The sequence below is a fragment of the Malus sylvestris genome, chromosome 1, assembly GCF_916048215.2.
Source record: "Malus sylvestris chromosome 1, drMalSylv7.2, whole genome shotgun sequence".
NCBI classification, from domain to species: Eukaryota; Viridiplantae; Streptophyta; class Magnoliopsida; order Rosales; family Rosaceae; genus Malus; species Malus sylvestris.
In genome coordinates, this window is record NC_062260.1 from 6774834 (window position 1) to 6789097 (window position 14264).

The 14264-nt window shown below is 41.8% G+C and overlaps 1 protein-coding gene across 2 annotated transcripts; it reads left to right on the top strand.

The window, feature by feature from the left end:
• The first annotated feature begins 10113 nt into the window (after positions 1 to 10113).
• Positions 10114 to 13988, top strand: LOC126622441 (aspartic proteinase-like protein 1). Of its 2 annotated transcripts, none has more exons than XM_050291234.1 (10): positions 10114 to 10565; positions 10679 to 10817; positions 11626 to 11867; positions 11981 to 12208; positions 12323 to 12461; positions 12538 to 12608; positions 12713 to 12812; positions 12987 to 13047; positions 13156 to 13227; positions 13499 to 13988. In XM_050291234.1, the coding sequence occupies exons 1-10, from the start codon at positions 10249 to 10251 to the stop codon at positions 13732 to 13734; spliced, it is 1605 nt and encodes a 534-aa protein (XP_050147191.1). In that variant the 5' UTR covers positions 10114 to 10248; the 3' UTR covers positions 13735 to 13988. The 2 variants fall into 2 exon arrangements, with proteins under 2 accessions (XP_050147191.1, XP_050147192.1); XM_050291235.1 differs by having other exon boundaries at positions 10417 to 10565; positions 11592 to 11867.
• The last annotated feature ends 276 nt before the right edge of the window (positions 13989 to 14264 follow it).

A 14264-nucleotide genomic window follows, 5' to 3' on the forward strand; every position in this document is an offset into this window, starting at 1 on the left:
ACTTTGGCATGGTATACTTCTTTGGATTTTCATCTTGAGTATGATTTCTGATACAGCTTATTATTATTATTATTATTATTATTATTATTATTATTTTCTATGAAATTATACAGGTTTTACCGCGAGGGGTTAGAACTTTGAGAAATGAAATGATTTTGAAAAGTTTTGTTTTTGCCCACTCACACCTTCTGTTTTGCACCCCTCCAAGTTTTAGGTAGAAGTGCTTTGGTGGATCGCGGGGATTTCGACGGTGGTTCTAACAGAACATCATAATGTAGGATCACCCTTGGGTGTTGTATAATTAGCACTTGTCCTGCTTGACTGCACTTAGGCTATTTATGCTCTGGTTATGTATTTCACACTTAATCTTGCGCTAGCAACTTATCTTATCTAGTGCTCTAGTTGATTTGGTTTTTGTTTATTCGTAATTCCTTATATCTCTATTGCTTCCGCACTGTGCACATGGCTACGTCACTCTCACGTGACGGCCAGCATGCCTCGATCGAGGTCGAGGTGTGTCAAAAACTATATATTTAATATAGAATATATTGTATATATTAATATGGCTATTGTAATTTATAATAAATCTTTTAGTAATTAAACTTTAAAATTATCAAAATAATTTTTTTCTTAATGGGTCGAAACGGGTTACCCACGTGTATACCTGTTGACGACTCGATAAGTTATCATGTTGACCCGAAACCCGTTATTTTCGTGTCGTTTTTGTGTCGTGTCAGAAACTGCTGGGTCTAATCTCTCATACTCCACCCTTTTCGCTCTCATTGCAATCAACATAACCATTAGAACCTCGTCCACATCTCCCCCACCGCTCCCACTGCCATCTCCCTTTTTGTCGGCTCGCCGCCGTACAAGTCACCATGAATCTCAACACTGGCAGCGAGCTCTCTTGGCTCCGTTGCAAAAAACCCCCAATTTCAACTATGTTAACCCACTTGCATCCAAGCCATACTTCCCAGCCTCATGCTCCTCCCCCTTCTACCGGACCTGAACTTGCGACTTCCCCACACACGTTCCCTATGACATGAAAAGCCTCTGCCAAGATTCTCTCTTATGTTGACGCTTCCTCCATCGAAGGCAACTCTCCTATTGAAAGCTGAAGAGGATGCCCAGACAACCGGGTTAATGAGGATGAACCAAGGGCGAGTTGTGGGCATGATTCGTTGGGCAAGGTGGGGGATCGAATGAATCTCAGGGCAGAGCATCGAATCTTGGGTCTGAACTCGAACCAGAACTTGAATAGATTGGTTACATGTGTAGCACCAAGAGGACGATGTGGCCATGGAAGCCATATGACGGTATTAGAAACCCTACATATTGCAGAGAACGTGGAAGAGGCACGACGAAGATGGACGGGGAAGATGGTCTGGGAATATGGACAGGGAAGATAGAACGGGAAGATGGGTTGAGAGAGATGGACGGAGAAGAAGGTTTGGACGGAGAAGGGAGAAAGGTGAGAGAAATGAGGGAGAGAGTTATTTTTTTAATTAATTTTAATTATTAAATAAAAAAAATTATCAAAAATTAATTAATTTTTTATTCTAGTTGGTGAATGAGTGGACCTCGCTCCTGCCATGTCATCATTTAATAGCCATATTGACATAAAATTAATAGAGGTATGACATTGCAATGAATTCATAAGTTAAGGTATGACATTCCAATGTTTAAAATATGAGGTATGCGATTGTGATTCGACCCATAGTTGAGGTAGTTTTATGAAATTTACTCAAAAGATAATAAGGAAGAAATTTGATTTTTATAATAAATCTTATCATTAAAGAGATAATTATTGATAATAAAATAATTAATTTCAAGGAATTGGACTTATTTTGATATATTGGACTATTCCTACTATCAGCTAAAAAAATTGGACTTATATCAAATTTCTGATTTTTTTTAATTTTCTTTGCTTAGTTTTAAATCATTTTAAAAATTAAAAGTGATTGATTAATTAAATAATTAACTAGTGAAGACAAGTGACACATGTCGAGTTTATAGTAGTGAATAAAAATGTTCTTAAAAATCTTAAAACTGGCTCTGGTATTACCAAAAAATTCAATATTTGAAATTGATGGACGTACAAAAATTTTCGGTTTCGATTCTGTTAGGGTACCAAATATTTCGGTACTTTTGGTTTGGTCTATTTTTTATTCGATTTACGTACCGTTTCAATCGGTTTTGATATTTACGATAATTTTTTTAACCCTTATTGTAAATTGTAAATGAACTCCGCCGTGTAAGTTTATCTTACATTGCCGGTCCCAAGCCCGGATAAAGGAGGAGGGGGAGGGCGTCAGGTAGTCGACAGCCGGCACTCCATGATCACGTCGAATCCTTATGAAAATGAATCCAGAACGAAATCGCGCTAAAGCTAGGGCGTCACCCGTAAGTGGCGCGCTGTGTGGCCTGAGCACAGTGATAAGTGAGCAAGGGTCGCTGTATCTCCATCGGCACCCGGATACAGTGTTAAATGAGCAAGGGGGCTATAGAAACTTCTTTTCGAACGACTCCACTCAAAGTTGTTTGGGAGCATATGCTCCTATCAACTTTACACGGGACACACAAAAGAAGTACTTTGATCCTATTAGACGGGGAAGGGTGAAGAAGCTAGGACAGAAGGGTAGAGTTCAAGAGAGCAAAATGCGTTTAGGAACGTGGAATATAGGAACCTTGACGGGAAAATCTATGGAAGTAGTAGAAGTTATGGTGAGGAGAAGGATAAATATTATGTGCCTACAAGAAACTAAGTGGGTTGGTCGTAAGGCAAAGGATCTAGAAAACTCAGGGTTTAAACTATGGTATTCGGGCACAAATAGAACGAGAAACGGTGTTGGCATCATCGTGGACAAGACCTTGACACAAGATGTTGTAGATGTCAAGAGGGTAGGAGATAGAATCATGGCAATCAAGATTGTAATAGGACAAGAACTTATCAATGTGATTAGTGCGTACGCACCTCAAGTAGGGTTGGATACGAGCTCGAAGGAGAAATTTTGGGAAGACCTTGGAGACTTGGTGCAAGGAATTGCTCAGACGGAGAAGTTATTTATAGGAGGAGATTTAAATGGACACGTGGGCAGGGAGACAGGCAACTATGGAGGTTTTCATGGTGGCCATGGTTTTGGGGAGAGAAACGAGGATGGGGAAGCTATCTTGGATTTTGCAATGGCATATGATCTCTTCTTAGCCAACACCTTCTTTAAGAAGAGAGAAGAACATGTGATCACCTACAAGAGTGGGTCGTCAAAAACACAAATAGATTTTCTTCTAATGAGGAAAGGGGATCGTATAACTTGTAAGGATTGCAAAGTTATACCAGGAGAGAGCGTGACTAATCAACATCGCTTGTTGGTGATGGATGTACATATCAAAAGAGTGAGAAAAAAGAACAAGACTTGGAAGTGCCCAAGGACTAGATGGTGGAATCTAAAAGAAGAAAAACAAGCCATTTTCAAAGAGAAAGTAATCACTCAGTGTGTGTGGGATAGAGAGGGGGAAACTAACTAAATGTGGGATTCCATGGCTAGTTGTATCCGAAAAGTAGCAAAAGAGGTATTAGGAGAGTCCAAGGGCTTTGCCCCACACCAAAAGGAATCTTGGTGGTGGAATGAGGAGGTACAAGCAAAGGTGAAGGCTAAGAAGGAATGTTGTAAAGCCTTATACAAGGATAGGACCGATGAAAATGGTGAAATGTATAGAAAAGCGAAGCAAGAGGCGAAGAAAGCTGTGAGAGAAGCTAAGTTAGCGGCTTATGACGATATGTATAAGCGACTAGATACCAAAGAAGGAGAGTTGGATATCTATAAACTAGCTAGAGCAAGGGAAAAGAAGACAAATGACCTAAACCAAGTGAGGTGCATCAAGGATGAGGATGGAAAGGTTCTTGCTACAGAGAACGCGGTTAAAGACAGATGGAAAGGTTATTTTCATAATCTTTTCAATGAAGGACATGAAAGGAGTGCTTCTTTAGGGGAGTTGAGTAACTCAGAAGAGTGTAGAAACTACTCTTTTTATCGTAGAATCCGGAAGGAAGAAGTGGGTGTAGCTTTGAAGAAGATGAAGCATAGAAAAACAGTAGGCCCAGACGATATACCAATCGAAGTGTGGAAAGTTTTGGGAGAGACAGGTATAACATGGCTCACTGACCTTTTCAATAGGATTTTGAAAACGAAGAAGATGCCGAATGAGTGGCGAATGAGCACTTTGGTGCCTATCTACAAGAATAAGGGCGATGTACAAAATTGCATGAACTATAGGGGAATTAAGCTAATGAGTCATACAATGAAGCTCTGGGAGAGAGTCATTGAGCATAGATTGAGGCAAGAGACACGGGTTTCGGACAACCAATTCGGGTTCATGCCAGGGCGCTCAACCATGGAGGCAATATATCTCTTACGAAGATTGATGGAAAGATATAGATATGGGAAAAAGGATTTACACATGGTCTTTATAGATTTGGAAAAAGCGTATGATAGGGTCCCAAGAGACATTCTTTGGAGGATTTTAGAGAAGAAAGGAGTACGAGTAGCATATATCCAAGCTATATAGGATATGTATGAAGGAGTAAAGACTGCCGTAAGAACTCATGAAGGACAAACCGAAAGCTTTCCCATAACTGTAGGATTACATCAAGGCTCATCCTTAAGTCCTTACCTTTTTGCGTTGGTAATGGATGAGTTAACAGGACATATTCAAGGTGATATTCCTTGGTGTATGCTTTTCGCAGACGATATAGTGTTGATAGATGAAACTCAGGAAGGGGTAAATGCAAAGCTTAACCTTTGGAGAGAAGTGTTGGAATCTAAAGGTCTTCGCCTAAGCCGATCAAAGACAGAATATATGGAGTGCAAGTTCAGTGCAAATGGAGGCCAAAACGAGTTAGGGGTGAGGATCGGAGATCAAGAAATACCAAAGAGCGACCGTTTTCGTTACCTAGGATCTATCTTGCAAAAGAACGGAGAATTAGATGAAGATCTCAACCATAGAATACAAGCTGGATGGATGAAGTGGAAGAGTGCATCCGGCGTATTGTGTGACCGCCGTATGCCACTGAAGCTCAAGGGAAAATTTTATAGGACGGCAATAAGGCCGGCGATGCTGTATGGCACAGAATGTTGGGCGGTGAAGCATCAACACGTACACAAAATGGGTGTAGCGGAGATGAGGATGCTTCGTTGGATGTGTGGGCACACGAGAAAGGATAAGATTAGGAATGAGGATATCCGGGGTAAAGTAGGAGTAGCCGAAATTGAAGGAAAGATGAGAGAAAATCGGTTACGGTGGTTTGGACATGTGCAAAGAAGGCCTACTGACGCTCCGATTAGAAGATGCGACTATGGGACAGAGGTTCAGGGCCGAAGGGGCAGAGGAAGACCTAGGAAAACTTTGGAAGAGACCCTAAGAAAAGACTTAGAGTACGTGGATCTAACGGAGGACATGACACATGACAGAACACAATGGCGTTCTAAGATTCATATAGCCGATCCCACTCAGTGACTTGGATTTTCCAAGTCTCCAACCGAGAAGTTTTCCTCACTCGGGAAATTAAGGGAACACTACCTCAACCTATATGCTCCACTCACAAAGCTTCAACATACAAGCTTCAACAAAAGAAAATTCAAAGAACTTAGCGAAGAAGCCTTTGGTGTATTTAACACAATACGTTGAAATGAAGGAAAGCTTATTTATTGATATCCCCGATAAGTTACAAATATGTACATATACTTAAGTCAAAATAAACAAACAAGAGGGAGCCTTCACAAAGGTTGCTTAGGAGAAGTCTCAGCAGTCGGTAGAGCCCCAGAAAGAGAAGGCACCGGAGGGGGATCATTCGGAGCCTCAGTATTGGACAAAACCCTAGAAGGAGAAGGCATCAGAGATTGATCATTTGGAGCTTCATTACGCGGTACAGCCCCAGAAGACGAAGGCAATAAATGCCTTTGGAACAAACCCACAAATCTCTGATGATCAAGTAAAACCTGACCATCAGATTCCTTCATCTGGTCAAGCTTCCTCTTCATGTTTGTAGCATAGTCATGTGCGAGCCGGTGCAACTGTTTATTCTCATGCTTGAGCCCTCTAATCTCCTGTTTGAGACTCATCACTTCAGCCGCCAATGATTCAACTTGGCGGGTTCGAGCAAATAGGCGTTGGGCCATATTAGACACAGAACCTGCACACTGAACACTGAGAGCCAGAGAATCCTTAACAGACAACTCATCAGACCGTTTGGAAAGTAGTCTGTTATCTTTGGGAGTGAGAAGGTTCCTGGCCACTACCGCAGCGGTCATATCATTCTTCATCACGGAATCCCCAACGGTAAGAGGACCAGTAGGGGAGACGAAGGATGGGCGCCATATGTTGTCTGGAGAAGGCGGGGCTGCCTCTTCAACAAGGTTCAAGTCAAAACGACGGTCGGAGGGGCCAGACATTTTCAAAGGTGTTGAAGAGATAAGAGGTCGGACAAATCAAGATCTTAGAAGTGCAAGAATGGAGCTTCTACTGGTGGATATTCAAGTGTGCTTAGGAACTTAATGTCAGCCCCTATAAAAATCTGCACTCGATGAAGCTTCAGAAATCGAAGAGGCGCCTGCTCAGAAATCGAAGAGGCGTTTGCTTTCTCAAAAGCTGGGCTGCTCAGAGATTCTCAAAAGCTGGGCTGCTCAAAGACCACAAAGGCCGATCTCAGAAATCGAAGAGGCTTGCTTTCTCAAAAGCTGGGCTGCTCAGAGACCACGAGGGCCGATTTCAGAAATCGAAGAGGCACCTACTTTTCCAGCCTTGTCAGCACCTGTCACACGCACACTCAGCTTTGCGGAAATTATGGGCATTCTGTCGAAGATTTCTGGCGAATTAGAAAGCACATGAATCGTACTGTTCAATCACCCACTTCCCACACGCAACAGTAGCTCATGGGTACCACAGATAACTTTGCCAAAGTTCTCTGACAAAGTTGAGACACGTGAAGCTTGCAGCTCCCACTACACCGCTCTGACCAAGAAGGGTAAAAGAATTGCAAAGAAACAACACTAACAAAGTTTAGACACATAAATTTTGAAGGTCTAGCTACCATATTATTACCCACAAGGGTAAAGGAACAGTACCACTGCTGGATAATTGGAAAGTCCCGGTGTGTCAACCTCTGTGCTTCGTGGCAAGGTAGACTAGCAAACATGCCCAACCTTTACTCACATTCGAGAAAACACTCCTAACAAGATTGCTTGCTCCAAAATCGAAGAGGCACCGCCCTCCGAATCTCGAGAGCCAGACTCCCAACATGATTACTTTCTCAAAAATCGAAGATAGGGTAAAGGAACAGTACCACTGCTGGATAATTGGAAAGTCCCTGTGTGTCAACCTCTGTGCTTCGTGGCAAGGTAGACTAGTAAACATGCCCAACCTTTACTCTCATTCGAGAAAACACTCCCAACAAGATTGCTTGCTCCAAAATCGAAGAGGCACCGTCCTCTGAATCTCGAGAGACAGACTCCCAACATGATTACTTTCTCAAAAATCGAAGAGACACCGCTCTCCGAATCTCGAGAGCCAGACCCCCAGCAGGATTGCTTTCTCAAAAATCGAAGAGGCATCGTTTTCCGAATCTCGAGAGCCAGACCCCCGACAGGTCTGTAATCTTCACACGCAACATCAGCTTTCCAGATACCACAAACCACTTTTTCAAAGTGCTCTGACAGAGTTAAAACATGTGAAGCTGGCAGCTCCCACTACCGTGCTATAACCAAGCAGGGTAAAGGAATAGCATTATTACTTGATGTTAGGGAGACTCTTATATATGTCGACTTCCATCCCTAACGGAGAGGCAGACCTGCAAAAATGCTCAACCCTTTCTCTTATCTGAGAGGGCACTCCCAACAAAGCCTTTCGAAATATTCAGCTTTTTTTCCCCCCGATAATACCTCTGTAAACAAGCTATACTAGAGCAAGAATATCTCATATCATCAGGGTTAAAAGCAAGAGTATCCCATATCATGCTTTTTCCCTGTCTTTCCCTTTGGCCTTGTTCTTACCTGCAAGACAAGGAGAAAGAGAGCAATCAGTCAGCACTTGGAATCAAGCTTCCAGCCAGGAACTGACTGCCTGGAACCCCTTACCTGATTACTTACCTGGCATTGCTCTCGAGTACTCATCTTCAACATCTTATGCTTCCAGGGAAGATACCGCATCTGCCTGAGGAACAGATAAGGCAAGTGAGAAGGATACAAGGAAGCATGTGGAGACAAGCGTAACAGCACACGTGCCGATACATCCACTACTCTATCAAAAGCAAAAGTATCCCATATCAGCAGGGTCGAACGTACTCTAGATTTGATGGACTTGTTTTGACCCTCAAATTCTTCAGTTGGCCTTATACTCTGGAGGAAACCAGAAAACCCTCCAGCCCAGTTCAAGAATAAGCCTGTGGAAAGTTACTTCTTCAAAAGCAAAAGTATCCCATATCATCTCTCCTCATTTTTCTTCTCTTTATCCTTCATGCTGCCTGCAAGATAGGGAGAATGTGAACAATCAGCCGGAGCTCTGATTGCTTACCTTGTCTGTCACCTCTTTTAGCAGATCCCCCAGCTCGGCGACTTGGGGGACTCCTACTACATGGTTTGTATCTCGCTTGACCAAGCATGAAACTACAAGTAAGCTTCAAGTGAAATTGATACATTACCTTGTGCATCTCCACCAGTTACAGATACCACCCCTGGATGGAGGAAGAGTACTTCCAGAGAAGATGCCACATCTACCTATGAGACAGATAAGGCAAGTCAAGACGATACCACACTCCGGTACTTAGAAGTTTCGTGGCTACGAGATCATTCTCCCACAATTTTTCCTAATGTCATTTGTATTAAATCATTCACTTGTACTCACTAAAGGAGAGCTTGAACCTATGTACTTGTGTAAACCCTTCACAATTAATGAGAACTCCTCTATTCCGTGGACGTAGCCAATCTGGGTGAACCACGTACATCTTGTGTTTGCTTTCCTATCTCTATCAATTTATATACTTATCCACACTAATGACCGGAGCAATCTAGCGAAGATCACAAAAAGTGACCGTTTTCGCTACCTAGGATCTATCTTGCAAGAGAACGGAGAATTAGATGGAGATCTCAACCATAGAATACAAGCTGGATGGATGAAGTGTAAGAGTGCATCCGGCGTGTTGTGTGACCGTTGTAGGCCACTGAAGCTCAAGGGAAAATTTTATAGGACGGCAATAAGGCCAGCGATGTTGTATGGCACATAATGTTGGGCGGTGAAGCATCAACGTACACAAAATGGGTGTAGCGGAGATGAGGATGCTTCGTGGGATGTATGGGCACACGAGAAAGGATAAGATTGGGAATTAGGATATCCGAGGTAAAGTAGGAGTAGCCAAAATTGAAGAAAATATGAGAGAAAATCGGTCCCGGTGGTTTGGACATGTGCAAAGAAGGCCTACTGACGCTCCGGTTCGAAAATGTGACTACGGGACAGAGGTTCGGGGCCGAAGGAGTAGAGGAAGACCTAGGAAAACTTTGGAAGAGACCCTAAGAAAAGACTTGAGTACTTGAATCTAACGGAGGACATGACACAAATGGGCGCAATGGCGTTCTAGGATTCATATAGCCAACCCCACTTAGTGGGAAAAGGCTTTATTGTTGTTGTTGTTGTTATTGTAAATTGTAAATGGAGCAGTATTGCTCACCATCTTAAGTTTTGGTGTATGTTTATCATACTCTTAATTTATTGACACGTGTCATTTTATTTAAACTTGATTAATTTAAAAAAAAAATTTTAAAATGTAACATTTACCGTAAAAATTAACTAAAATTAAATGAAATGATATATGATAAATAATTAGGTGTATGATAATCATGCACTGATGGTGGGAAAAAATGTAAGCAATTTAAAATGAAAAGAAGGAGACGAAAAGCGCATAAAAAGGTGTAGCCAAGCGGTCCCCGCCCAGGTGTAAGATGCATCGTCGTCACCTCCCTGACACAGTGGACAAGTAAAGACCCCCTCGCTCGCTCACTTAAATTAATTAATTAAATTAATTAACCAATTAACCATCATCATCCCATTCGCTTAATTAGACATTCCCCAATAGGCAATAGGGGAGGCCATAGCTCTGTCACTACTCTCCTCCCTCGTCCTCCACTTTACCCCTCTCTCTCTCTCTCTCTCTCTCTCTCAGATCTCAAGCTAAGCTGAGTTGGTTTCTCTCTTGGAGTCGCCATGGCGGCTCGATCTCTGCTCTCTGCTCTGCTAGTGGCGTTCGTGCTTACACAGCTTCATAGTGCTCGCGCGCTTACGCTGTCGTCGAGGCTGATACACCGCTTCTCCGACGAAGCGAAGACGCTTCGGATTTCGAGGAATGGAGACCCCAAGGCCTTAGGTCGGTGGCCGCAGAGGAGCACCATGGACTACTACCACCTGCTCGCAACCATCGACTTCCAGAAACAGAATATGAAGCTCGGCTCTCGCCGGCACTTCCAGTTCCTCTTCCCGTCTGAAGGTGGCAATACGGTGTCGTTTGGCAACGACTTGGGCTGGTTTGTCTTATTTTCTCCTACTCTCATTTCATTTCAGTTGGTTTTCTAACTTGAAAGTTTTCAAGCATATAGAATGGAAAATGAAGTTTTCGGAATGTCGATGTGCGTATTAGGTTACATTATACGTGGATTGATATAGGGACGCCCAATGTTTCGTTTCTGGTTGCATTGGATACTGGGAGTGATCTGCTTTGGGTTCCATGTGATTGCACACAATGCGCTCCTCTGTCCGCGACTTACTATACTACTCTGGTAGGCTACCCTTTACCTCTAATTATGATTCCATTGCCTTTTCAGATTTCTGTTGGCCGTTGCATGATTTTATGTTTTGCAGCATAGTTTTTGTATTTCATATTATAAGAGCGGATTTGCATGTGTTTATAAGTAATTGGGCTACTCGCTCTATTTAATATTATTTGGTTGTCCATGTGCTGGACTTGAAAATTTGCCACATGTGGGGGATTGTGTTAAGAGTATCAATCCTACATCGGGAAAAAAAGGGACCTTGCATGTGCTTATAAGTAATTGTGCCGCTTTTCATATTGCAAATTTGTTTTATAGTGGAACCTCAACTTTCTTCAATTATGCCATGAACTACTTGCATCTAAATGTGTATGCAAGAAAATTGTTAGAAAAAGTTAAGGCCCCCTTCTCCCAACCCACAATCCTATAGAAGGTCCAGACCCATGAAACATTGTTTAATGGTCATCGTTTCGATAAGGAGAATCTGGGGGCTCGTGAGGTGCCTAGAATTAGGTTCGATTGGATAATTCATGTATTTCAAGGTATGTGTGAAGGTGGAAGTGAATGGTTTCCTCAAAACGTATCGCTTAACCCTTATAGTCCTGCATTATTGTTTGGATAGAAAGGGATAAGTTTACTTAAAGACTAATCTATACCTTCAACTTGGACAAAATTTCTTCATTTCTTCGTTCCAGCATACCTTCACTGTTGTAGTGGAGTCAGTAAGTCTCTTCTAAGACTCGTCAACAGGTTTAGCACTTATTTCCAATAATTGATTGGCAGGTGCTCCCTCATATTTGGGGCATCTATTATGCAGGATAGGGATTTACACGAGTACAGCCCATCTGGTTCAAACACCAGCAAGCATGTATCTTGCAGCCATGAGTTATGTGAATCTGGTCCAAAGTGCAAGAATTCGAAGCAGACATGCCCTTACACTATTGAGTACTACACAGAAAATACATCAAGTTCTGGATTGCTTGTGGAGGACATATTACACTTAGCAGCTGGTGGTGATGATGCATCAACAGCTTCCATTCGAGCCCCTGTTATCATAGGGTGCGATATGTTTTTGTTGACATTTCCTCATTAATTTGTTAAACTAAATGTATAAAATAGTTCCATTAGTAATATGGAATTCTGTGTCTGATTTTAACTTTTCTTGTATACAGATGTGGTATGAAGCAAAGTGGTGGTTACCTGGATGGAATTGCTCCTGATGGTCTTATGGGTTTAGGACTTGGACAGACTTCAGTTCCTACTTTACTTGCTAAAGCGGGATTGACCAAGAACTCTTTCTCGATGTGCTTTGACGAGGACAGTTCTGGGAGACTACTATTTGGGGACCAGGGGCCAGCTACACAACAATCTACATCCTTCCTGCCTTCTAATGGAAATTAGTATGAACTATCCATACAGTTCTTTTTGAATTGCAACTTTAAGTGACAATTCTGTATAATTGCTAAGCTAATTTTTTTTGAATATGCTGAAGCCTCCATTGTTGTTTATTTCAGTGAAATGTATATCGTTGGTGTGGAAGCATGCTGTATTGGAAATTCTTGCCTTAAGGAGACAAGCTTCAAAGCACTGGTTGACAGTGGGACATCATTTACATTTCTTCCAGAGTCAGTGTACAATAAAATTGCATTGGAGGTACATTTTTTAGTAAGGTTCCAATATCTATATTTATTATCTGCATCGCTGATATACCTCTTCCATTTTTTGATAGTTTGACAGACGAGTAAATGCAACAATTGCTAACTATGCAGGATCTCCTTGGAAGTACTGCTATAATACGAGGTGAGTTTTCATGAAGTTAAATGGTTTCAGAAACTCCATGCCCTCTTCCGAAAGTTGTGGGCACAATCTTATGCCATTATTGGGGTATTTTTTTCCTAGAACAGTTATCAAGATCTGCCCAAAGTGCCTTCTGTGACGCTTATGTTCCTTGCTAACAACAGTTTTGTGGTCCATGATCCTGTTTTTCTGATACACGGTGATCAGGTAGGTAAACCAGCTTTTGAGATTTTTCATATAGATGTGTATTAAATTAAGTTTCATTATGTCTGTATCTGTCAATATGTGAACTAGCTTGGGTAAACCAGTTCTTATCTCAGTTTTGAAGCAAGATGGAACCAATTGAATTAGAATCTTACAAATTAGGCCTTCCTGGTGCAGGGAGTTAATGGATTCTGTTTAGCCATACAGCCAGCAGAGGGAGATACTGGAACGGTTGGACGTAAGCATGAATAATTTCTCTAGCAAAATTGCAGCTTAGTTCTTTGATTTTTCATACTTTCCCTTATCCCTGTCAAACATCTTGTTATCTGAGACTTTCCTTGTGCAGAGAACTTCATGACGGGTTACCGGACAGTATTCGATAGGGAGAACTTGAAGCTAGGTTGGTCGCTTTCAAATTGTGAGTTCTCTGAATTTCTTGATATAGTACTGCCTACAATTGGTTGTCCTTGTCTCATGTGATGGGGGAAATGTCATCTATTTAGCCGAAAGTGATGCTGGAAGTCATCAGTCTGGCGTGAAACTTATAGGCCACTGGCTGATATCCTTTTATTTTTGCTAACTTTAAAATTTTGTGACGGCTGTATACTTAGTTCAATCCACTGTATTAGGATAAAATTGAAAAGTGAAAAGTGTAACTCTACGGTTGCTTACAAATTCACGCATTGCAGGCCGAGATCTAAATGATGTTAAAAGTATGCCCCTAGCACCTCCAAAAGGCGCACCACCAAATCCCTTGCCAACAAATGAGCAGCAGAGCACCCCCGGTGGGTTTGCTCCTGCTGTTGCTGGAAGAGCTCCCTCAAAACCATCAGCTGCATCGAGTCAGCTCATCTCATCCCAGATTCCTTCGTTGAGATTATTGTCTCTACTGCTTAGATTATTTCTTATCATCTTCGTATTCTAGAAGGATGCCACTGCCACCATGTGTACCTCTGCATCGAGTTGACATCTACGTAGTCTTTAACATGTAAATCGGGGATTTTCTCTTTCTTTTCCTGCCCCGGAATACATAAAAATATAGAGCAGGTCTGATATCCATTGGCATCATTTTTTTTCAGTGTTCATGCGTCATTGGATTTAAATGGGGCTTCTAGGGACATGCATTGTTTGTAGCTTTTCTTGTATTAATATATATAGATATATATATCCTCGAACTTACCCGTCGTTCTCAATTTTTTTCCACCTTCGATCGGTTTCCCGGTTTTTCTTACTAATCCTTACGTGTTATTCTTTGGAATTTACTGTTAGTGACTCAGCAACTCCCTCTCTATTGGCTTGCTGGTTATATTTTTAGAGTGGAATAAGTGAAAAATTATGCATTTAGATAAGAAATGTTGCCGGATAGATGCTTATGTTGTTGGATTGGGATTTTGGATCACACATTTAGCTAAAGATTAATCGTCAATGCTTTAGCTTCACAACGCTCCCTGATTT